We start from the raw sequence: 26,877 nt of genomic DNA on the forward strand, positions 1-26,877 counted from the left end.
TCCATCCTCAGCAGCTCGCAGGATCAACCGAAAAGTGCGTGCCCGTGAGTTCCGGCGTACGAAATTCCTTCGAACCTCCATCAGGGGCGACGGACGTTCGAACGACCTTAAAACATCATCGTGCTATCTATTCTTACGCGGTAAGAACCAGCTCTTTTTTTTCGAAATTTTTACCTGACATCCAGTGTTTTTTTTCTACGATAAATATTTTTCGGATAAGTGAGTAAGTTTGGTGATAACAAATTCGACCGGCCTTATCAGTACATTCGTAGTGGATACGTATTCCGTGATCATTTTATCGACAGTGATACACATATTTCTATGTTAAAGCTTCAATTAGAAGCACAAGAAAAAAGATTTATTCAAAAATTATTTAAATTAATAAATATTTATTTAAATGTTTGTAAACAATGTATATTTTAAAGAAATTTAATTTACTTCAATTACTGGACATTTTAATAAACGAAATTTTTCTTAAAGTTCGAATTTTCTTAACTAATCCAGTAAAAGTAGTAATAGATTCATTCATTTGCTGTTAAATAAAATTGTTGGGTATTATGACTTTAATTGAAACTACACTGTGATGAAAATATGATTTGTATTTGTTTCTTATCTTATCAAAGGGCTGGCAGTATTCCTAGAATATATGTTCCTAATTCGGTCCATTTTTATCATAAATCTCAAAATCAGAGATTATATGAAGTCAAATCTCATAACTTCTACTTTTTGCAGAACATCTTATTTTTTAATTTTAATAACTGAATACTTATAATTTAGCTAAAACTAGCGACTATATAAATTTAAAAAGAAGGCAGTTTTTCTTAGATTGACTGAATAAAAATAGAAATTTAAAAGTTCTTTGAACATTCACGAAGATTTTATTGTAAAATTTGATAGATAATAATAAAAAAGAATCCTAAAATTGTAACAATCTCTTTGTTATTGATATAAGAGGTCGGATTAATGTAAGTGACGGCGGATCAGTGCAGCGTGTGAAATCCAATACCTGTTGATTCGAAGCTTCAGATTTAACTAATAAATTATGTAAAAATATGTATAATTCTATGCCCTAAACATTTTTGAAGACAATGTTCTAATCCTAACTTTTATAACTTTGAAACCTATAATTACAAAAAAAATATAGTTCCTATAAAAAAAAGTTTTGTAACGATATCTCGCATACATTGTCGTCAAACACCCAATTGGTTTCGACACTGCGTGAATGTGAATGTTTGTCTCTGATTTCACTTAATTTATCTAATAATAAATATTAAGGACTTTTTGCACAACCAATTTTGTAAATAAAAATTTCCCAAATATTAAGTTTATATCATGATTAAATTTATTTCTGAATGTTTTTAAATATTATTGATAAACGGAACAATTTTAATTGTAAATGATGTTTTAATATTAAGAAATAAATATGTTCTTAACATTATGATGCCACACTATAATATGTAAACTTTTACACTTTCAAAGAGATAAGCAGGATAAAATTATGGACAAACTTGGAAGAACTTAATTTAGAAAAAGGAATAACTGTCGGTATTTGAATGGGGAAGATTTGAAGACAATTTTTCTAATTTTTCCGGATTTAAAATTTATAAAAAATTGAATTATTCTTATTAATTTTGAGAAGATTTCAACAATTTTTTAATATAATGTCGATTTTTGAAGAATAAAAAAAGAAGCTATTTTAAATTTTTGAAGGGTTTCTACGGAATCAAAAGAAATTTCTTAAGGCCCTTGAACCAATTTTGCACGATTTATTACTTTTACAAGATTTTTGCAAGATTTGAAAATTTAAGAAAATTTCGAATTAGTTTGAAAAATATTTAGAAGTTTCAAAAAGATACAAAATATCACATAACTTGTTAATAATTTTGAAAAACTTAGCAAAATGTAAATTTCCGAAGAGTTTGAATAAAAAATTCGAACCTTTTTAATAATTTTGAAAGGTTTAAAAAATGTAAGCAGCTTCTCTTAAAATTATTGGGAAAATTTAAAATGGTTTTTAATATAAAAAATTAATTTTTAAATAAAATGTAAAGAGATTTAAAAAAATGTCGAAGAAAATCTAAAAGGATTTGGTGCAAGTTTTTATTTCGAAAGATTTTTTTTTAAATATGAAAGAAAATTTGGAAAATTTCAAGACATTTTTTATAATGCTGAGAGATTAGTCAAAATTTTAATAATACTTGAAGTCAGTTTGAAATATATATGCTAATAAATTCAGCTTTTTTGTAGAAATTTAATCTTTTATGGCATTAATCGCTACCAAGACTACAGTGTTGGAACATAAGACAATAAATATACCATCCAAACCACGATGACTCCCTAAAATATCGTTTTTTTTGTTTGTTGAAATTAGATGAAATGGAACTAAAAATCCAAGAACCCAAAGAACAAATTTGTACAACCACCATAAAATATTTCTATTTCAATTTGATAAATGATACAATTCTAAAAATGAAAAGAAAAAAATTCTTTTTTTTGGACAAATACAAAATAGGAATGATAAATGAGAAGGCACCCAACCAAATCCCCTTCCTTCTTTTTTTATTTCTTACGTCTTTTTTATTTTTATTACTATCAAATCACAATAAAAAACATTTGTAAAAAATAATCACCCAAGTTTCGGCATTCATACAGCACCCTTATCAAGGCACAAAAAATCAAATAAAAATTCGAGCAGACAGGAAAAGCAACGAAACCACGGCACTCTCCCTGACACCCGACTATTTTCATGTCTTTGGTTGAAAATAATCTGTTTTGGTTGAGGATTCAACTATTTCGTCAAAAAGCCTTTTTTTGGATTAGCTTAACTATGTTTGATTAATTAAAATAATTTTTGGTAAAAATTCACCTTTTTGGTTGATGAATTTTTTTCTTAAATTTTAATTTGACGTATCTGTAATCTTTAAAAATCTTTTCGATTTTTCTAAAAAATCTTAGGAAAAACTACACACGCGTATAGCGCACAATTGATGATGCTAGTAATGTTTAAATAATCAATAAGTAAACTATTATAATGAAACCATGAAGTCGTACAACTTTTTAGAAAATTCTTACCTACTATTTAACGACGTTTATTTACTTTATAAAAGACATCTCTGATAAATTGACCATAAATGCAGGATAGGTGTTTAATCCAAGAACAATATTTCAACTTGATTTTTATGGTAGTTACATTGTGACTTCCACAGCTTAATTTTTACATTCTTTTCCAGATTTAGTATACCTCCTCTTTTAATAACTGAGTTCTGCATTACAATTTGATAACTACGTAAACAGAAATGATCTTTCCGTTTGTATGTTTCGTCACTAACAGATATTTCCGTGTGAAGTACCTTTCGTCATTAATTGTTGTTTAACGTAATGAGGAAAAGAGTTTCGTGAGTATGACGGAAAGTATTTATTGCCTCGTCTAGTCATATGAATTAAGGTCCAAATTTCGCTCTATGGAAGTTTAACTTGTGAATGATTACATATCTTTGAAAGGTAAAAAATTGAATAATATAATAGTAAAATGTAACTGTGAATACTCTTGGAAGTATTTAAAGCCCAATCGAAAATACTGCAATTTAAAAGTGTTGAGGGTGTTCGATACAGAAAAATATCGGAGATGATTTCAATCAGCTTATGGATACTTCTATCTAATTTAGATACAGAAGTCCGTATGGTTATAAGTGTAATAAACCTCAGTATGTTACGTCATATCCTGATGACACATCTACTGATAGCATTATACTTGAGATTTGACTGCATCATAATCTTTCACAATTTTTCAAATAAATATTCGCGCCAATTTGTATTCTGTCTGCTATTTGTTTATTTTATTACCGTAATAATCTCACCTTGCTATTTGCCCATTATAAAATATGCGTCACGTGTACAAATACTGAGACGACAAAAGCAAGCATTTTATTTATTGTGCACTTTTAGAAAAGGGGTCAAGATTATTGTTTTTTATTTTTTCACTATACTTCTTCAACAGTTTTTAACATGATATTTTTTTAAGTCTTCAGTTTATATCATTTTAAGTTATAGGAAATTTATTGTAAAGATATTAACATATATTTTATTATTTGTATATGAATATAAAGTATATTGCGCCAGGTGGAAACCAGAAATTTAAGGAGAAAAAATACTTTATAAAATCATTTGCGCTTGGATACCAGCTCTAAAAGCTTTCGCTAATGTAATTTTAGTACAGTTTCCTGACAAAACTGATGAATTTGTCAATTTTTTTAAACAAATCGTAGAAAAAATGCTGTAGAGTGAGTTTTTTAACTTTTCCAGTTATTGAAAATAAAAAATTTAGAAGCTCAATAATATCAGAATCACGGAAAATTAAACACTTGAACAGGTGATGATTTCAGGACTTCAAATTGGAAAACAATTTAGATCGAAATCAAATTTGCATTCGCAGTATTCAAATATTCACTGGAACCTTCAATTCTGACAAATTTATATAAAGCTCATATAACCGATTGAAATGAAATCCTCAAAATTCGAAAAAGAAGCATGCTGATGCAAATATCCAACCAGTCTCAGAAAACAATATTTAATTATATTTTCAAGAACTAATATTATCATTAATTATTAGGAAATTGTCAAAATTCGGAAAAACAAATCTACTTCGTACATTAAATGCAAAATGTTTTTTCTGTTTATTTATAATTATAGCAATAATATATGCCCGTTAAAGCATCTATAATAAAATTGGAATACTACCTAAAAATAGTTCGTTTTCAAATATGTTCCACACTTTTGAATTGCTTCGGAACCTGAATTCATTTGAATTCTATGACTTATCTGGATTCCTTAAATTCGTGGATTTTCCTGAATTCTTACATTTCCCTGAAGTCCAACGCCTTTAAAATAATACAAAGAACTTAAAGAAATTCAAAATAATTGACGGAATTCAGAGAATTTGAAGCAAATTGAGAGATTTAGGGAATTCAAAAAATTTCAGGAATTTATAATACTCAAGGAATTTAAGAAGTTAAAGAATATTATGGGATTTCAGAGAATTTAGAGAATTGCGAATATTCAATGAATTCGAGAGATCCAAAGATTATAGCAAAATCAGAGAATTTCAGAGCATTTAAGGTATTCAAGGAATTTAGAGAACGCAAAATGTTTAAGGAATTTAGGTAATTTATACACTTTAGAGTATTCAACGAATTTAGGATATTGAGAGAATTTCAGGGATCTCAGATCATTTAGAGAGTCCAAAGAATTGCCGGATTACAAGATACTCACAGAATTAAGGGGTTTCACAGAATTCAAAATATTTAGGGAATTAAGAGAATCTCAGGGATTTCAGAGCATTTAGGGAATTTAAAGAGTTCAAAATAATAAAAGAATTCAGCAGATTCAGAGAATTTGACACAATTTCAGAAACACATAATTATCAAGAAATTCAGGGAATTCATAATACTAAAGCATATCATGAAATCGATAGAAATCAAAGTTTTAGAAATTTAAAAAATTTAAGGGATTCAGAGTTTTTGAAAAATTCAGAGAATACAAGGCATTACAAATATTCAAGGAATTAATTGAATTCCGACTATTCGAGAAATTTCAGCGATTTCAGAGCGCTTGCGAATTCAAGGAATTTCAGGAATTCACGATATTTAAATATTTCAGAGACCTTAGAGATATCGAGGCTTTCGAGAATTTAAGAAATTCAGGGAATCTAATGTATAATAAAAAGTGATATTAAATAAAATATATAAAAAATAATGTATAATATTTGAAATTATCCCGACTTTTTAATGTTTCAAACGGAATGTATTAAATGCAAATACATGTAGATTATTAATTATAAGTAATTGCAACAAATTTATTTGTGATTTGCCACCACAGCTTTCAAATAATAAAAAATGTCGTTTGTAAGAAAAAAATTGACGTTTGAACGGCTTCGCATGAAAGACAAAAGACGCTCTCAAAAATCGAATTTGCAACGTGAATTTAAATTTCTAAATCGTTATACTAATCCAACCGCCATTAAAACTTCGGTATGCAATAATAGGTCCCTAAAATTACTCTTTTTGTAAAAGGTCAAAAAGGGCCTCTGATTACGAATATCTTGGGTAGGTTTTCGAAACATGGGTCAGTTTTTGTTCAAGATATTTTTTAAAACCATTTCATTATTTATTCACAAAAAAACATTATAAAATCATTATAAAATCATTTTTAACATATCACAGTGTTACCTCGGAATCTACTGCTTAGAAAATTTTAAACTGTACACTATCTATATCGAGGGTAGATCTCTTGAAAGGAAAAAGAAATCTTACGATCGAATAAAAACTTATCTCTTTCAATTGTTGTTAAAAAGTTGCTACTTTTAAGAGGAAACCGCTTAGACTCTTCATTTAATATTAAACAATCATCCAGACCAACCAGTGTCATAATATTGCTTCAAATTGTTGTGAAATCTTTATCTAGAATTATTAATGTAATTTCTTTTTGATAATTTCTGTTGCTAAATTGTTTATAACAATTTATATAAATAATGACTAGAATTGACTTAATTTTTTTTATTAATCTTTGACACATGATTAAACTTTTTACTCTTGTGATATTTTCTTGTACGATGAGCCATTCTTTTTTATGGCCTTATAAATAATGTATTTTTTATAAACATACCCTGCCTTAAAAGCCACAATTTTCAAGTCATTAGCAATTACCTTTTAATGGCTCGACGTACGAGAAAATATCACGAGAGTGAAAAGTTTTATTTTGTTCCATAGACTAATAAAAAAATTAAGAAAAAATCGATTTTCTGAATTGAGCGTTTTTGTTAATAATAATGGTTATAAACAATAAAAGTCAGATATCGAAAATGCCACCCAAGATAATTACAGTCTTTATGGTAAAATTGAATATATGAAAAAAGGTAATCGCTAATAACTTAAAAATTGTGGCTTTTAGGGGAACGCATATTTATACAACATACATTATTTATGCGGCCGTGCATAAACAATGGCTCTTCGTATGAGAAAATACCACGAAAAGGAAAAGTTTTATATCCTTTCCATAGATTAATAAAAAAATGAAGAAAAAATCCATTTTATGAATTGAGCGTTTTTGTTAATAACAATAGTTATAAACAATAAGGGTCAGATAAAGCAAATGCTACCCAAGATAATTACATTCTTTATGGTAAAATTAAGGATATAAAAAAGGTAATATCTAATAACTTAAAAATTGTGGCTTTTAGGGGAGGGTATGTTTATGAAAAATTACATTCTTTATAAGGCCATGCATAAATAATGGCTCGTCGTACGAGAAAATACCACGAGAGTGAAAAGTTTAATCATGTGTCAAGGATTAATAAAAAAAAAGTAAGTCAATTCTGGTTATTGAGGGTCATTATTTATATTAATTGTAACAACATATTTAGCAAAAGAAATTATGAACAACAAATTGTGTTAATAATGCTAGATAAAGCTTGCGAAACAAATTGAAGCAATATCATGACACTGGTGGATCTGGATGATTGTTTGTTAATAAATGAACAGTCTCTGCGGTTTCCTCTTAAAAATAGCAAATTTTAAAGAACAATTTAAGAAGAGAAGTTTTTATTCGATCGGAAGATTTCTTTTTCCTTTCAAGAGATATATCCTCGATATAGACAATGCGCCAGTTTTAAATTTTTCTAAGCAATAGATTCTGAGGCGACAATTTTCAAATATGGAAATTTGGTTAAAATATCATTTGTTTATAACGCTGTACATTGCAAACGGTTCGTCGTACGAAAAAAGTGCAAGATTGAAAAGTTTTATTTTTGCTCAACTATGTTAAAAGTGGTTTTATAATGTTTTCTGTGAATGAATAATGAAATTGTTTTAAAACATTGTTTAAACAAAAACTGAAACATACTTTGAAAACCTACCCAAGATATTCATAATCAGAGGCCCTTTTTTGATCTTTTAAAAAACAGTAATCTCGGGGACCTATTAGTGCATATACAGAAGTGTTAGTGGCTACTGGTTTATGCTTAGGCACTTTGAGAAAACTATGCTCCCGAGATACATCAGTGCTGAATCGAGTCCTGAAAAGTCTGATTAGAAAATAATATTAGATTCCAAGAAAATGGAGGAAGATGTTTTTTCCATTTAAAGCTTGAGTCCGAAAAATGGTATGGTTTATATATAAAAAAAACCCTTTGATCGCAGTGTGCATTAAATTTGATCTAATTGAGAGTCAATAGTCACATTGTCGCTTGGCCCAAAAATGACGTGTATACCCTTATTTTATTCGGCATGAAAAGAATGTTCAAATTAGTCAAGAAAACATATATTTTCTGAATTAATTATTCGATTTTAGCCAGGGCATTAAAGTTCTATCCCCAGTTTTATATTCTAAATTATAAAGCTATCGAATATAATACCACATACAAATTTGTTGAGAAGCCTTTTCTGCAATTCAGCTGTGTTTCAAAACAGTTCACAAGCAGAACCCAGTTGATGGTTTAAATGATAAACAGTCTGCATCATGTTAATTTTCTCTAAGGTAAATCAGTGGAGTGATTTTCATTTAACAAAGTGCAATAATAAATAATAACGAATGTCTCCTTTATTAATACGTCAATGTCGCTTACAGATCTATTTGTTTCAGTATCAACTTTGTATGCTCAAAATTATAAATAATATCAAGATTTGTTCCGTATTCTAATGAGAACATGTAACTTCAATTCACCTTTGAACATTATTTACTCTGGTTAATAAATAAGTCCTTTTAAAGGATGAAATAAACATATAGTTCCAATTCCAGAACTCCATTAAAACTCTAAGACTACGTTTCAACACTTTTCCACTCTTCACAGTTTCAAGTACTTCAGTTTGTGACTCGTACTGACTTTAATTAAAAAATGTAACATTTCTCGGCAGGGTGAGAAGTACATATCCCATATTTAATATATGTTTTTATTAATGTTGTTTCTAAATTAACTTTTGAGCATTAGTTTTGTATGCATTATTTTCAGACTTTTTCTTTTATTTGGTCAACTTTCCTCCTATTTTATCAGATTGAATGATAACCCACATTTCCCTTTTGAAAGATCAAATTTGGATAACCACCATAAAATGTTCCTAGTGCAATTTGAAAAATGATAAAAGTTTTCTTATCAGATTTTTTAGGTTTGTAATAATGTAATAATGTCAAAAATCTCTCATTTACATCTTGATAAGAAAAAGTTCTGGTCACTTGCAGAGAAATAGCTTTATTTTCTGATGGAAAATGATTCAAAGGAAATGCTGCAAAATAGATGCATTTTGCGGAGTCCCATTTAGAGAAAATCTGCTTAAAAACATAATGAGAAATGATTTATAATATGGGACAAGCTTGTAATTTCTTTCTCATGGGCATATTTTATGATACACCCAGAGAAAGATGAATTTGTACCTCGCGTTTCATTATTGTCTTGAAAAGCCGAAGGAAAAATAACTTATGCAGCATACACTTAATCTCACTACCCACTTACAAGCATCGGTTAAAATGCCCTTTTGCAGAAATTCCTGAAGCGTGTAATAGATTCAAGCATTGTACAAAATATGTTTTTTTATTTTTAGATATTCTGAATAAGACAGAGGGTTCGCATCTACTAGACGACTTGGGGAAATTTGCATAAAATTACAAAAAGTCGCATGGAATTTCAAGAAAATCATAAAAAATTATTTCTACTCTTCCTTACCCATTTTTAAATAAAAATTAGGGTACCCTTGGTCAGATTAGTAGCCATAGCATAGTACAGAATTGGTTTTCTTCATATTTTCATGCATATCCATCTCAAATTTGTTCGAATCCACACAAAAAAGCGTTTCTTTGAAAAAAAGAAGATATTTAGAGGTTCCGCAAGTCACATGAAGTTCAATCCCATAAGAAAAAAAGACGTGTTCGTAGGGGAAGGTGGGGCGCGACGGAACAGGCGGGTAAAATAGAACGCTAGTATATCTGGATAAATATTCCCACTTCAAGTTTGATATTAATTTATTGAATAGAAATAAGTCTAATGAGTAGAGGTAAGTGCAAAAAGAATTGATATTTTATGTCAATTGTGTTAGAAAGTTAGTGCAAATTTTTAGTACTTCAGAACTATTTTCGAGAGAAAATAAAGTACTAATAATGTTCTTATCCCATTTTCTCTTACAAGAATTTCAAAAAAAGATGTTTAAATTTTCTGTTCTTGGCATTAGATTGAATTATAAATTATTTAGAAAAGAAAATTACGGATTTCAAATAAAATTATCGATGGGGGCGAGATGCAACAAGCTGAATGGGGTGGAATGGAACACCGGAACGCCCACCAACTTAACCTGTCGCAGTCTCTGCAGTGTAGCCGGTCGCCGCTCGCGATAGTTGCGAGATATTCACAAGAAATAAAAAGTGATAAAGTACATGATTTAAGTTATTGAAATGCGAAATTATAAAAAGAAAACTGGTAGTAGGTTATGTTCTGTCTAAAATACGTATTTTAATATTATATCTCTTCAAGTTCGTGGTTCATGGCATAAGTTTTGATTTGTTGCTTACTTTTTTTTTAATTTTCAAAAATTATTCACAAAATAAAATTAATATTCCAATTGTTCCATACCGCCCACCATGCGTTCTGTTTTACCCGCCGCGTGTTCCGTAGCGCCCCACCTAACCTACAGTACTTGATTCTTAATTTCTGAAAAAATAGTTCGCTCCATTTACAAAAACATATATGCAACTTAAAAATGATAAATTAAAGAAAATTTTAATTAATATTTGTTTCTGCAAGTTCTTACAGATTGCAACTTAATTAGCCTAAAAGATTTTGGGCACCGTCTCGCCCCACCTTCCCCTACATTTTATAAAAATCGTCAATATTAGGTGATCGAGTTGAAACTCAACATTTCTCTTCAGAATTAGCAGTAGAATACAAATAAAAGATTTCTCTTTAAATTTCACCCCCAAAAGTCTGTTTTATACGGTCTCAAAAACACGTCATAAATAAAACATTGGAGTGTGCGAGCTTTTGGTGCTAATGATATTTTTTTTAGTTTTCTTTGACATAAATTGATTGTAATACATGAAGTATTACTGTATATTAATAATTATTTTTTAAAATTAATTTTTTAAGCAGTTTATTATTGTTCATAGCAATTTTCTCTCTGAGCAGAGATAGAAAGTCACGGGCTTTCACGAATTTTTAAACTGGTTTTCAACTTTTCAGTTAGAGCGAGGTAATAATAAATTAAGTTTAACAGAAATAATTGTTTGAACCATTTAATATTATTTACAACAATACTTTCTTAGAACAGTGCTGGAAAGTTGTAGGTTTTTCTAAAATATTCAACTTTTTGTCCGCTTTTCACTTACAGCAATTTAATGCAATTTAATAAACATAATTGTATACACAAATAATTATTTTTTGTAACTATCTTCGCCTAAGGTAATTCTAAATGTCTGCGGTATTTTCTGAAATTTTTTACTTTATGTCCATTTTTACTTCGTGAAATAATATTTAGTACAACTTAACAAACATAATTGTTTAAACAATTGATTATTGTTTATCACTATCTTCTATCAGAGTAAAGCTAGAAACTTACGGGTTTTTTCTGAAATTTTCAGATTTTCTTTTAACTTATAGTTAGAAACAAATAATAAATACATTAATATTAATTTCAATAAAAAGACTCTCAGTAATTACTTAAAGGAAGATTTACATTTAATATGATCTATTGTATACCAAATTTGAAGAATATTTTAAATATATATTTTACTTTAGAAAAATACATTCACAAAAAAGTACGTGACTTTGAGCAAAAAAGGTCGTTTTTGGCTTGTATGAAAGTTAAATACCTCGATGCCCGTTTTCGCTCTCAGTGCACAATATACTATTGTTTAAACAATTATGATTGCTGAATTTCTGTAATTATTACCTCACTATAAGTGAAAACTGAAACAAAAGTTAAAAATGTCAACAAAAAAAACCGAAACTTTCTAACATTATTCAAAGAGAATATTATTAAAAATAATAATACATTATTTTTGAAACAATTATTCTGAACCAAGTTGAGAGAAAACTATTTTTTCTTATAAAAAACACGTGTCAAGCTTTATGAGGCTTACTAAATCTCTAAATATTATTTAAAAGAAAACACATTAATTTTTTGATGGATTAAAACAAATTTGAGGGCGATAGGCATGAAATTTCGAGAAAAAATGTCTAGCACATTTTTGGGCCCTCTAAAAGCCATCCATAGAATATCTTCATATTTTAATTACTCATTTTAATTGCACCCAAAAGCACTAAATCAGTAAACAATGCGCACTTTTAATAAATTAAGCACTTTGCTTGAAAACTATAATACTAACAAACCCTATAAAAACTGAAATATTGATAAACACCTCAAAATAATTTCAAACACTTTGAAAGAGTTCGAAATTTTTTAAATCCATGATGATTAATTGAAATATGTTGAAGCCCGTGAAATCTTTTACATTTTGTTTGAAATCATATGAAATTCCTCATTATTTTTAAAATTTCTTTGAATTAGTTGCGATCCTTAGAGTCTCATTTCAAATCTTTTTGAAATTCCTTAAAAATTTTTAAAATCACTCGAAACCCTGTGAAAGTTCTCGAAAGTTTTAAATTTAACTACAAATCTTGCAACATTTCTTATCATATTTTAAGTACTTCGAAAATCCTTAAAATCTTATTAAATACTTTGGGATTTCAAAAAATCTCTTTAAATCCCTTTTGAAATCTTTTGAAACCACTGGAAACATATTGAAATTTTGTAATATTTCGTAAAATATTTTTGAAAGCCATTCATCAACTCATTATTAATAATAAAAGTCACTTAATTATTAAAGATTGAACGCTTTGGAGCATTGAATTTTTCAATATTATATTATTAAATATTAAATGATTTGAAGTTAGAGTTCAAGTAACCACATTTTTATTGACTCCTTTCTGAAACAGAAACTGTCTATAATATTTGTTTCGTATAATTATCAAAGAAACTTTACCTAATGCATATTTTTACTCGTAAATTTACTTCATTAAAATTAATCAAAATTTTTAAAAATAAACTTGAATTAATTGATAATGTGAACGTTCAGAACTTTATTTTTGATAATTGCATTTAAAATTCATATACTTGAAACGTTTTCAACACCAAAATGTTAATCTGTTAAAACTTACATTTTGAAAAAATTAAAACTCTGAATATGGACTAACGCAATTAGAAATTGTTTCACATAAAACGCTATTAATTTACAACTGCCTATTTATAAAGCTTCAATGAGAAAATATTCAATTTTTAATGTTCACAATAAAAATGGTGCAATTTTGTCATGTTTTGAATTTCAATTTGAGAAGTATTAATGATTAATGTGATTAAAATGTAAAGAAAAAAATCTTGAAATGAACCAAACCTTTTACTGCATGGGACAACTCCAAACTAAGCTAGAAAAATTTTTGTTATAAATCCCAGTTTTTTTTATTACTTTATTAGCAAATATTTGTCTATGACAATATAATTGGCATCCCTTTTCCACAGGATTTGCAAACGAAGGAAAAAAGTGATATTAAACTTATGTTTAGAGGTTCGGTTATAAATTCTCATTTTAATTTACCTCATTTAAATCCATTTTGATAAACAATGTTTTGAAACTCAAAGCGATGTTTAAAATAAAGAAGATACGTTCTTTCAAAATAACATAATTATTTTAGGCTGAATTGATAATCTATTAATGTCACATTTTGTTATCTGTCTGAAGTTATTTCGGTGAAATGTACACGATTGTCTAGATATTGTCTCGGGCCAATCTTAAGCAAGTTTTATTTACTGATTAATCGATATACATATGCCTTGCAGAATATTAGCAAAAATCGAGAGAAAAGAATTTAGACCCCTAATCTCACATTATGAAATTCTATTGTTAGTGCGGACATTGAAGTCTCTTGTAGAAGTGGACGTAATTAAAATGAGAAAAGAAATTACTAATGAGAAAATCAATGAAAATATTAACCAATGGATTCAATTTTGTGTAAGAATAGACGTAAAAATGGGGTATTACCGAAACCCCCCCCCCCCTCCCACTCCCCCAGTGATCGACATTTTCCGTAAATAAACTCAATTATTTAGATTTTGACGCACAAAGTTGCATTTCTTTAAGGGTTTGCAATTTTTTAATAAATGAAATTATTCCTGGGTCTCATTCTTTGATTAGGGTGTTAATATTACCTCCGCTTACCCTGCTAATAATAGAGTGGTAATTAATACAGCACCCAGTACAGTGTTATTTATACAACGAAATCGATTTCTTTAATACCTTATGATATAATCATAGAATACAATGTAATTCTGTTGAATACGTAGCAAGTTATATCAGTAGAATTGTTTAATTGGCTATATATTTCTGTAGAATTAGTATTTATTGAATACCAAATTTTCCTGGTCAGTTTTTCATTTTTCCTGACCGTTTTAATTTTTCTTCCAGGTAAAAAAAGAACTTGACACCTAAGTGGTCAAGAATGTTTATGAAAAATATGTTGTGGGTGCAGTTCCCATAGCTGAATTCTCCGATTTTATTTAGATTCCGCATAGTTATGAATTTGATAGTAAAAATTGGCGACTAGGCCATCTTCATGGTGAAACCATGAAAAAACCATAAAAGTCATAGTTGCGTTTATCTAAGCCAATATGAAACATTTCGCAAAATTTTTTTTTCAAAAGTTGTAGCTCCCATTGAGGTACATATTTTTTTGTTTCGAATACTTTTTTGTGCGAGTAATAGTTTCCGAGAAAATAAATGATATGTCGACTTTTATGTAAAAAAACCCATAAACATCATGTATTTTTCAGTTTATCTCGGTGAATAAGCAAAATTCTACCAAAATTTTCAGACAAAAGTTGTAGACCTCATTGAGATACAAAATTTTCTTTTTGAAGCATTTTTTTCCCCGAGTGATAGTTTCCGAGACAATTAATGATACATGTAACGATCAACTATTTCGTTACTGTGCATTATCGTGGCCACAGGTCCTAAGTGGCGAAAAGAGTAATAAAGCACCTCTGTGACTAATTACAGAAATAATGCTGGTCAAATCCCTACCATTTCCCCCTACCCATTTCCAGCTCCTCGTGGGAAGCATCCCTGTGACTGGTCACAGAAATAATGTTGGTCCAACGCCTGCCCATTTCCAGGTCCCATAGTGGCGGGAAGGCACCCCTGTGACTGGTCACAGAAATAATGTTGGTAAAACCCTTTTCCAGGTCCCGTGGGTGGAGGAACTCCTGTGACTGGTCACAGAAATAATGTTGGTCCAATGCCTACCCCTTTTCCAGGTCCTGTGGGGGCGGGAAGGCACCCCTGTGCTGGTCACAGAAATAATGTTGTTTAAACCCCTACCCCTGCCTAAGTCCGGTGGGGGCGGGAGGGCACCCCTGTGACTGGTCAAAGAAATAATGTTGGTCAAACCCTTACCCCTTTCCCAAGTCCCGTGAGGAACTTGGGAAAGGCGAAAACTATCACTCGAAAACTATCACTCGCAGATAAAAATGTTTGACCCAAAAAATGTGTAACTTGATGAGCTATACAACTTTTTTTCCAAATATTTCGCGATATTGTGCATATTGGCTTAGACTGTCAAAAATAATATTAAATTTAATATCCCCCTGTGCATTAAAATTAATATATCAAGCATATGAAATCGCCATTAAGGGCGACTATAATAAATGTCGTATACATTCATTTTAATCACTTACAAGAAAAATCAGATAATTCCACTTTTCACAAATTCAAAATAAGTTTAGCAGTAATTTTCGATTGTAAATAATAAAACATAATACCTTCTTCCTGTTAACCAGAAATAAAATTGGATTTCCAGTCAAAAAGTTCAATTAAGCAAATAAATAACAGACCTAACCTACGATTAACTGTCTTCGCCTTAAATTTGGACTATTTAGAGCGAAATTAGGAAAAAGTTTTACTCATAAATTGTACTTTCATATAAATAACAATTCAGTCGACAAATTATAGATTATTAATTTAATTAAAAATATTTGTCAATATTTAAAGTGATCAAAGCACGTTGAGTTTTCACGTACATTGCTATACTGACCTGTATATAAAATTTAATACACATGTATGTTAAATTCACTACACCAATATATGTCACATTTCAGTAGCGGTAGTGCATATTTGCTTCACACACATGTATATTAAACCTCGTACATATTTTTCTAACAGTGTAGATGAACGCAAAAAGCCATAATTTTTATGGTTTTTTAAAAAATAAAAATCGATTATCACCAATTTTCGCGAAACTTATCACTCTTGAAAAAAAATGTACGTAACAAAAAATATATATTTTGATAAGATCTATAACTTTTGTTTGAAACATTTTGCATGTTGGCTTAGATAAACGCAAAAAATCATGATTTTAATGGGCTTTTCATGGTTTTACCAGGAGAATCGCCTTGTCGCCAATTTTAACTATCATATTCGTAATCAGCGCTTTAAAATACATAAGTATACGAAGTTTAAAAAAAATCGCAGAATTCAGCTATTTGAAACTTTATCCCACAAATTACTTGAGACATGCGTTCAATAGATTAATTTTCAAACAAGTATATATGTTTATAAATTTATAACGGAATAGTAAAATTTTTAACCAAAAAGATTGAATTTCTAACAAAAAAGTTAAATTTTCCACAATGAATTTAATAGTTACTGTTTTAATCTAAAGAAATGATTTTTTTAACCAAATTATGAACCTTTAAACAAACAAACAAAAATTTTAACATAATATTCTGCAAACCTTCAATAGCGCACCTCGCGGGTTGTTCGGTGGTCACCCAGATGCGAACAAACAAAAGCGTTTACATTCGAAGCGGGATCTAACGGGTTCGCTCCCACCCATCGACAGTCCGAAAACCGGCGCAATAGAAGGGTTTCACTGTAGCCGAATTTTCAAGTGAAAAGATACATTTTTTGGCAAAGAAAGCAACTATTTTACAAAAAATATTATTTTTTAACCAAGAATATCAAATTTTTACCAAAACAGATCAACTTTCGAAAGAAAGGGAATAAATAGTTCAATTTTAAGTTTAAAAAGTTATTTACAATTAAAAAACTAATTTCTAATCAAGGAAATAGATTTTCAATCCTAAAGGTTAATTTTCAGCTAAGAAAACTAATTTTCTGTCGAGAAAGAATAATTTTTACCAAAAAACATGAATTTTCAACCTAATATTTAAAATTTCAACGGAAGAAATTTAAGCTTTCAACCAAAACGTTGAAGAGGTAAAATTTTCAAAAGAAAAATAATTAGGAATAGAATATTTAAAATTTAAAGGAAAAAACACCAAAGGGTTTTCAACTAAAATGCTGAATCTACCAAAATAAATTACTTATATTTTCAACTAAGCAATTGCATTTTTAACAAAAGAAAGAAGATGAATTCTTAACAACAAATTTTTAGTTAATATTGAAACCAAAACTAATTAAATTCCACCAAGAAAGGCGAATTTTCAACAAAATAGTTGAAACCTCAACAAAAGTTGATCATTTTTGAACTGAAAAGTTGTAATTTTTCACCAAAAAGAATGCAATTTCTACCAAAATAGATACATTTTTAACCCAAAAAGGTAAGTTTTTAGCAAATCCGTTAAATTGTCAACCAAAAGGGATAAATTTTTAACAAAATTCTTGAAGTTTCAATAAAATAATGAAATTTACTTCATCTTCAGTTTATCGAAAATTCCCTGACTTCGTTCAGGTTTACCCTGACATTCCCGGATTTTCCGTTACTTTCTCGAATTCCCTGACCTATTGCAACTCTGAATATAAAAATATTCGACTCTAATCAATATTTTTCTTTATTTTTTAGGGATGTGGCTACTATTAACATTAACAGTATTGATAACACGCGAGGTTTTGGCGAATTTTGAGGTTGATGACTATGTTGGGGATAAAAGTATTAACAGGGATATTATCAACATCATTGCACGTCAAGTGCTGAACTCCGATTTGAAAATGCGTGCAGTAAAAATGTCGTATGAAGAGCGGACTTCTCCATCCAAAAATGAAAATGTAGATTTGAATAAAGAAAATGAAATTGCAGAAGCAGGTATGTTTTTCAAAGTTGAACATTTTTAAAATTTAAATTTTATATTCATATTTTGTATGGTGCAAAATGTTTATACAAATTTAAGTAGTAGAATGTGAAGTAATTGATAATAATTTAAAGTATACAAATACATATTCTCTTGAAATTGTAGCTCGAGAAACAGTTTTGACTGTAAATTTCAAGTTACAAATACAATGTTTTTGAATAATTAAATATTCAACAGATAATAAAAAAATGTTGCAAACAGCCCTTTACTTTTATTTAATAATTTTTCAATCGAAAAATATTAACAACTTTGAATTTCCTAAGTTTTTAACTAGGCGGTAACTAATCTTTCATTGATAACTTTTATATCCAAAGATTTTGAAAGCCGAACTTTAAGTTGACTGTGGCTATATGTGCCGAAACTTGGGTAATAATACTCGGAGATTTTCGGGCCGAATAGGGAAATAGAATTCTTCACTAAATCATTATCATATAAGATCAAATTTTTAAAATACTTAAAATTCTAAGATTATCACAATAAATTGTCTTTAATTTTAATAAAATCAGACTTTAATGATGCTTTCTCAAAAGTACTAGAAATATAAAAAAATCAAAATTTAATATAAAATTTTCATTCCTCATACATTTTTTTTACAAATTCAATAGAGGTGAAAATTAAAAATTCAAAATCTGGTACAAAAATGTAAAAATATTAAAATTTGTTCAAACATTATAATTTTCAAGTACAAAATATCCTGCATATATGATATAAATACAATGAAACTCTTCTATAGCCCCGATTTTGGAGCTGACGGTATGTGGCAACTAACTTATTATAGCCTGCTCCGCTTTTGTTTGTCGACGCCTGACTGCTCGCCTGAGTGACAGCCGCGCAGCACCACCTACATGCCGCGCGGCGTCGATTCTCGGAAAGGCTACAGAAGGGAGGGCTATTGAAGATTTTCACTGTTTTTTGAAACATCAGTTACTGACATTAATAACTTTAATTAAATATATAACATGTTGTAAAAAACTTGTTCACTTCAAAGTATGAATTTTTTTAAATATTGTAAGGGCCTATTCAAAAAAATACGTAACGCTTTTTACTGACAGTGGGCACAGTGGGTTGGATCGGGAATGTACTATTCATAATCCACTATAGCCGACAATTATTAACCGATTAAGATGTTTTTTTAATAGAAATATTCAGCATTAAAATCATAAACTCTTTTTCATGTTCATCATCTACATTAGTAAATACAAAATTCAGAACATTTTTCCCAAAGTTTTAGTACAAATGAAGAAAATATAACTTTTTTTAGATGTGGAAAAAAGACGAAAAAGATCGGTTGATGAAACTGGTCTGCAGAAATCTCTGACGAAAGGTCTCGAGAAAAGGAAGAAACCAGTCTCATGGTTTTATTGGCCATCAAAAGAAGACGTGAGTGAAGAAATTTAATTTATTAACATATTTGTCAAAATGCCCATGTGAAAAACTTGTATATAGTTTATGTATAGTGGAATAAGACAGTGATATTTTCATTTATTTTATGAACTTTTATATCGAAAACAAATGAAAAATATCAGTGTATTGTCTACTATATATAAATTATATATAACTTTTACACCTGGGTATTTTCTGTTTCAAGCCACCACAAAATTCTGACTCATTTGAAGACAACTTTTTTACTTTATTTGCTCTTTTAACCTAAATAAAAATTGTCGTTCACCAGTCTAGTCAGTATACATGACTCATTGATTCTATCAATATTTTAATCGAAACAATATTGCCTGATGGGGTTAGCGGATCAAACTAACGAAACCTTGCAAAATAATTAATTATTAATCTATTGTGTTAAATTATTTTCTCCCAACTGAACGAAAGAAGAAAGTGAAGTGGTCTGCGGTAATTAATGCATAGATGGTGATCTAAGGAAGTATAATACTAAATAAAAAATTCCATAACTTTAATAAAATTATACAGGAAATCACTGTGAAAGAAAGAAGTGGGGAGTTGAATCACGAGAAAAAAACTCCTAGATTCAGTCCTTGGGGTGGAAAGAGAATCGATTCTTATTTATCGAATCCCGAATTTCGACAAACCGTTGACGTCTTTAACAGTTGGGGTGGAAAGCGTGACAATGAAATTTCAAAGCGTTTAATACCGGAGGACAACGGAAAATTATATTCATGGAATAGACTCGGTCCTAATGACAACCTTGAATTGAAACGCGTTTCAACAAGCGGCTCTGAGAGAAAAATCCCATTCAACAGTTGGGGTGGAAAACGATGGATGGATGTTGTCGAATTCACTCCAACGATTTTAGACGATCCTCCTAAAGTCGAAGGGAAAATTGGTTTTCGCAATAGGAGAGGTAAATTAATTAAATATCATATCATCAATTTAAATTTTTACATTTTCTTTGAAATATAGATTTTTCTCTTTGATAAAAATAATAATTCATATAAAATTATTAATTAAAGGTCAATATGGAGAGTCACAGGAAAAATTCATGAGAAAGATGGAAGAAGGACGAATGCCGTTGGTTCACAAATTCGAAAGTTGGGGTGGCAAACGGTCTTTAAATGTAATAGAACCCGAGAATTTTAATCTGAGTAGTGACAATTTTATGGAAACCATTAGTTCGAGGATACCAAAAAAAAGGTCGAATCGAGCTCTAAGGCACCGATCGACATTTCAGCCATGGGGTGGAAAAAGGAGTCGAGAAACTGCACCTAAAAATCCCAACGGCACTGCACGTATGCAACCTGCATCTTATTTTGTTAGAAAAGTCTTCTTCCCTTGGGGCGGATAAAGCCAAAAATTGACTGATCTCTTCGATAATAATTGTCTGCTACGGGCTAAGCTAACTAAACTTGACTAAACTTCGAACGCTTTCCATGAAGTTCCTTGGAATTTCCATTCAGTAAATAAGTTAAAATTCAGGGTCTTTTTATTTGGAGGAAATGTAATACTCATTATTTCGGCCTAATCGTCCGAATATCATACAAAAAATTGGTATTTGTATGTAAATTGTATAATTGGATTTCAGAGAGCGGAAAACAAACAAAAAGTGAGGAAAAGTATGAAAATGACATTGTGGAAGGTGCAAGTTAGAGGATTAGTTTCTTACAGAATTTTTCAAAGTACAAATTAGCTGCTTATAATGCACTATTCGGTAAATGTAATTTTGTCGACAGTAGGAGAAAATCTCACAGCACATCACTGCAATAGAATATTTATTATAATATTTAATTTTGTTTAAGTGGAATAGATAATTTTTTATCTAAAAATTTTATTTAATGAGACAGTAATTTGATCATTCTAAGCTCTTTCCAGAGAACTTCGTCTCTTCGCGTGTAACATATGTAATTTATATTATTTGTAATTTATTGTACACAATTAGAAAAAGTCAATATTCCTTAGGTTGAGTGTTTATTTAATTTCATTTAAGTTTCTGGAGACGGTATGAGATTCGATCGACGTGAACTATGATGCTCTACTATTGCTATTATCCTATAATAAATTGAATTTTACGAATTTTAAGTTTTAAAATCCTAATAATTTTAATGAAATTTTAAATATCAAGTTTAACTTGTCCATTGGCGAATAAAGCTTAAAACTTTATTCAGTAATCGAAGACAATACATGCGTACCTAATAAATAAATTCATATTTTCCTGCTTCGATTTATTTTTCAAAAGCAGATAATAGTAAAAGTAGGGTACTGTGTATATATTTTTTCCGGTTTATTCGAAATACTCATGAAATATATGGTCTTGCCTTTTTCCTTTGAAAATTCTACAGAATTTTTATAATTGTGTATCTTGAAATTTAATTATTTATTGAAAAAGTTGTAATTTAGATAGAATAAGAGGAAGATAAATTTATGACTGTTCAAAGTTGTATGGAATGTGATAGCAATCAGTGCATGGTTGAGGAACACCTTTACTTTGAATAAAATATTTTTGTTGTAGTTTTGTATCATTAAATTTTGCCGCAAAGTTACCTTTACCTTTATTGTGCGATAAAAAGCGTATTTATGGCAGCACTTAAGTATATATTTACCTGTATTGTGCAAACACATCAACATTCTTAATTTTGCATGGCTAATCATAGTTTATTTAAAAAGCATTTATTCTGAATTTTGCACAGTCTATTTGTAAAGTATAACATTAACCTTGCGCTATTTTAATTAAATAGTTTTTATTATGAAAAATAGATTGTGTTTATGAAAATGTATAAAATAACTTTGAACAAATTGCGTCATTTTATTATTTAAAAAATGTATTTATTGCAAAGTTTAAGTAGGGTAATTGGTACAATGGTTGGCCACTTCTCAATTGTTGGCCACCTCACTTAAATATACTTATTATGGAAAAAAATGTGATATGAAGGTGTGTCCGCTTGCTGAAAATAATTATTTTCTAAATAGTTGCGATAGACCTAGGTAAAAACTTTTCGATCTTAATTGAATTTGGTGACTTAAGATTCGTGATAACAGTATTCGAACTTTAAAATGATGTCTGATGATAAATGGGTGACCAATCACTGTCCTCATGAATAATGCGTAGACATAATCAACATAACTGTTGAAACTTTTTACAAACTGTGTATATAATTGTTTGTCACTTTGTCTTACGAATAATGCGAATAAAGCGGAAATAATGTCAAAAACGATATTTTAGAATTTCGATATTTTATTTGAAAATCGATATTTTAGATTTAGAATTTCGTTCGACGCCTATAGAGTCTTTTACAAGTTGTAAAACTGGAAAAATGTCTTAAGTGACCAACCATTGTACCGATTACCGTAGAGGGAGCGTTAATTTAAAAAATTTAAATTGTGTGCATTTTACAATTTATCACAATAAAAAGAGTAATTTAAATATTTCATCATGGAAATATTTTTCGCGTAAAATAATTGTGCTACAAACATTTTGTAAATACTTTGCTCGAATTATAATTTCGGTTTATAGCAAAGGCATTTTTAATGAGTTGCAATTAATTTTTGAATCTGTAGCTTTTTTGACTAACGTCGTATGAACACCTGCCCTTAAGGTAATGCGTTCTCTAATCTTTATTACCAGCCGAGTAAACTATTTAGTAAACATTGAAATAAAATAGAATGACTGTAAGTTAAATTGAGCAAAACATCAATCAGTATTTAATCTTTTAACTGAAGATTCTTTATTCAAGGTCAACAATCTTTTTTTTAAAATCAAAATATCCACACGAAACAAAACAAAAACCTAATAAGGAAGGAGTGTGTTTATATACACACGCGATAGAAATGTCACTTTGTATTTTTGAACTTATATCTGATGTTCTGATTGCTAATAAATTTTGATGTCTCGAAAATAAATCATTTATTTATATAGAAAAAATCGACTCACCTTAAAAAGAGCAAGAGAATAATTCTTAAAAGTATAATTTTTAGACATGAGGGGTTTAAAACACTCTTTAGACTGACGCCATTTTGAATATTACAATGTTTCGAATGTTTTGGAATATATTTACCGACCGAGCACAGACCGGAACATGCTGCGGTCTTTAGTCGAGAAACTAAACTACTTCTTTAACGCGGGAAAAATCGATGCTAAGAATAACATTTTTTAGATATTGAAAAAGTAAATTATTTTTTAACAAATTATTGAATTTTAACAATGTTTTAAAAGAACTATTAAACATTTTCGGACAATGTTTAATTATTACTAACTATATCGATCTATAGTATCTAAGAAAATTTTAAGTATCTATTGCGGCAATTTGCGTAAGTTCTTAATCTTTTTAATAAAATTAATTGATACAGCAGTGGAACTGAGGGGCGTTTCAATTACAAAAAGGAAACAGTCCTTCTTAATTAATCATTCAATTAAGACTTGCTAAACTAATTTGATCTAACATAAAAATTGTCTAGTACGCGACGATCTCCATCCGAGTATAACCAAGCCATGAGCTAACATTGCATAGCATTGTAACAATTGTTACTTAACTTTCTTTAATCTGATTTTTTTTCTATAAATACAACATTTTTACTCTGAAAAAAAATCCATTTCAACTACGATATATGAGTTTAAAGTTTCCAAACTATGAAAAAATTTAAAAATTCTCTTAGTGTGCAAAAATTATTACCAATTTTTTATGTGAACAGTTTTCAATATCAGATAATAATATAAAATTATATCTTAGAAAAAGAGTTTTTTGATCAAACTATCATTTTTTGAAATATTATAAAAACATTACATTTTTTAGAAACTTACCTTTACTTTTCTGAATTTAAAGAAAAATACAACTCTTAACGATGCTAATTTTGATTTTTTAGCTATTTTGAAGTGGCCTAAGAATATAAAAAAGTGATTTTTGTTTGCATTAAAAATAATTCTCATTGGAACAAAAATTCTTTTTTCAAAAATGTGGTTTTATATTATTTTTTGTTATAGGAAATTCAACACATAGAAATTCGAAAAACATTCATCTCCTTTGTGGTGGCCAAAAGTGATATCTAAATTATTTTTTTGATATCATGGGTTATCCTGATAGGATACTTCAACTTCCACAGATACATTAAAAACAGATTTCAAAAAATTGTTTTCTTTTTTAGAATTTTTTTTAGGTTCTTTTTTCAAATTACAATAGGAGCATTATATGGTGGTTGCCTAAATTTGGTTGTTAGATTCTTGGTTTTATTTTTAGGTATTCTATACATTAATCCTTAGAGTTTCGGTCGGGTGTCCGTCCGTCGTACTTGTTTCCAAGAAGGGGCACTGAGGTAAGGGGACAGCAGGTAGAGTAGGGCAGTGAAAGCTTGCGATGGGGAAGTTTTAATGAATTAATTAGGTTTTTTTAAGGAAAATAATTTCAATATTTTTTTCCAGCCAAATTTTTTAATGACTTTTTTCCTACATGATTTTTTAAACAACTTTTTAATTTGAAATAATTTATTATATTAAAACAGGTACTGAAAAAAGTATTTTATTTTTTCTTTAATTCTTAATTAATGATATTAATTTATTTCCAAGCATTTTATAATAATTTCGTATTCATTAGCCTGGGCTGCAGTTTTTTGTCCTATAATAAAAACTGCATACCCCTAAAAGCACGGAACGTTCCAAAAACGTGCCTGGAACGTTCCACTGGGACCTGAGGGGAGCCTTCCATTATTGATATTATTAATAACAATTATCTCGTAAACCGTATGAGATAGGTAAAAATAAATGTCATTTTTGAGTTATGGGTACCGTATATAACAAATTGTAATGTGGTATCTATATCATAAATTGACATTAATTTTGATCTATCACTTACTGTGCCAGGAAACGCACCAATAAATAAATGTAAAATAGCAGTTTTATGTATAATTGCTATTGAAGACGATATCTTTTGAAAGTTTTTAATATTCATCATTTTGATTGAATAAGTGACAAGTTTTGAGGTATTTTTAAACTATTTTTTATTTGTGTAAAAGATTATTATTCGTCAAAATATTTTTTCCTCATGTAAATCGAGAAAAGTTCTTTAGGACGAATAATACATTTCATGAATGTCAAAGGTAATATTTTTTAAAACATATTTGATAATTATTTAAAAAATTTTATTTTGTTTAAGCAATGTCTTCCTCTGTAAATCGTAAAAAGTTATTATTTTTAAGAATAATAACACCATAACCAAATGTTTTAAGAGTAATATATTTATTGTATTGATATTCGGCAATCATTTAAAATTTTAAATAATTCATTTTACCGATAGTATTGAAAACTACTTTTTGCAATTATTAATGCACTTGATGAATTCTAACCTAAAAAATTACTATTTTCTAAAATTGATGGTTTAGCTGATAAATTTTACCAGTGATATCTCTTGTGAAAGATAGTTTTCAATTATATAAACAAATAATAATCATTCACTTGCGGCTCGTCATAGGCTCGTCACAGGCTCGTCGTAGGCAGTTATTTTTTTTGTATATAGATTCCATAAAGATTTGGAAATTCTAAAGGAGAACCGACCTAGTGTAGGATATTCGAAATAACTATAATTTTCTCCTTCTTTCCTATATGAAAATGAGCAAGAGATTTCAATATTTTAAATAACTGCAAACTGTCTTTCATGATAAATATCACTATTAACGTTCAATAACTGCGTCATTAATAATAGAAAATTCTACCTTTTCATTATTTACCGGAAAATAAATGGCTTAAGCGAATGAAAATTGTTTAAATAGTTGCCAAATATAATAAGCAAAAACATACTAACATTTGTTAAATATGTCACAATTTCCAAAAATATGAATTTGTTTACAAATTGGTGTAAAAATTATAAAAATAGAATTTGTTGAAAAAATTGAAAAATATGTTAAACAAAAAATATTGTTTTCTACATTTATCAGTTTACTGTATAATTTCTTCTAAGAAATACTAGGCAGTCTGATAAGTCCGTGAAAAATGAAACACGGAAACGTTTTTTTGGCCAAAGTCGGTTTTATTTTTCAACATACTCTCCTTTTAGGTCGACACAGCGAGTCCAACGATTTTCTAACTTTTTTATACCGTCCGAAAAGTACTCGATCGGAAGGTCTCCAAAATACTCCTCAGTCTCAGCTATGAGCTCCTCATTTGAGTAAAAACGCTTACCGGTGAGCCATCTCTTCAAGTTAGGGAACAAACAATAGTCGCTGGGGGCCAGGTCTGGTGAATACGGTGGCTGAGGAACCAATTCGAAGCCGACTTCATGCAATTTTGCTTGTGCAACTAAGCATGAATGAACAG

At 29.2% G+C, this 26,877-nt stretch overlaps 2 protein-coding genes across 3 annotated transcripts in view; one reads left to right on the forward strand and one right to left on the reverse strand.

Annotated features, from left to right (window-relative positions):
• Positions 1-23,597, reverse strand: part of LOC117172131 (COMM domain-containing protein 4) — a 58,429-nt gene extending 34,832 nt beyond the window's left edge. The window contains exon 1 of one of the 2 annotated variants that reach the window (XM_033359926.1): positions 23,509-23,597. The gene's annotated coding sequence lies outside the window, so the exon portion shown is untranslated. The remainder of the gene's footprint in view (positions 1-23,508) is intronic. The other variant, XM_033359927.1, reaches the window with a different exon arrangement.
• Positions 45-22,138, forward strand: LOC117172130. Its single transcript, XM_033359925.1, has 5 exons — positions 45-140; positions 17,888-18,127; positions 19,435-19,553; positions 20,097-20,487; positions 20,597-22,138. The coding sequence occupies exons 2-5, from the start codon at positions 17,890-17,892 to the stop codon at positions 20,926-20,928; spliced, it is 1,080 nt and encodes a 359-aa protein (XP_033215816.1). The 5' UTR covers positions 45-140; positions 17,888-17,889; the 3' UTR covers positions 20,929-22,138.
• Positions 23,598-26,877: the final 3,280 nt, after the last annotated feature.

Source organism: Belonocnema kinseyi, chromosome 4, assembly GCF_010883055.1.
Source record: "Belonocnema kinseyi isolate 2016_QV_RU_SX_M_011 chromosome 4, B_treatae_v1, whole genome shotgun sequence".
NCBI lineage: Eukaryota > Metazoa > Arthropoda > Insecta > Hymenoptera > Cynipidae > Belonocnema > Belonocnema kinseyi.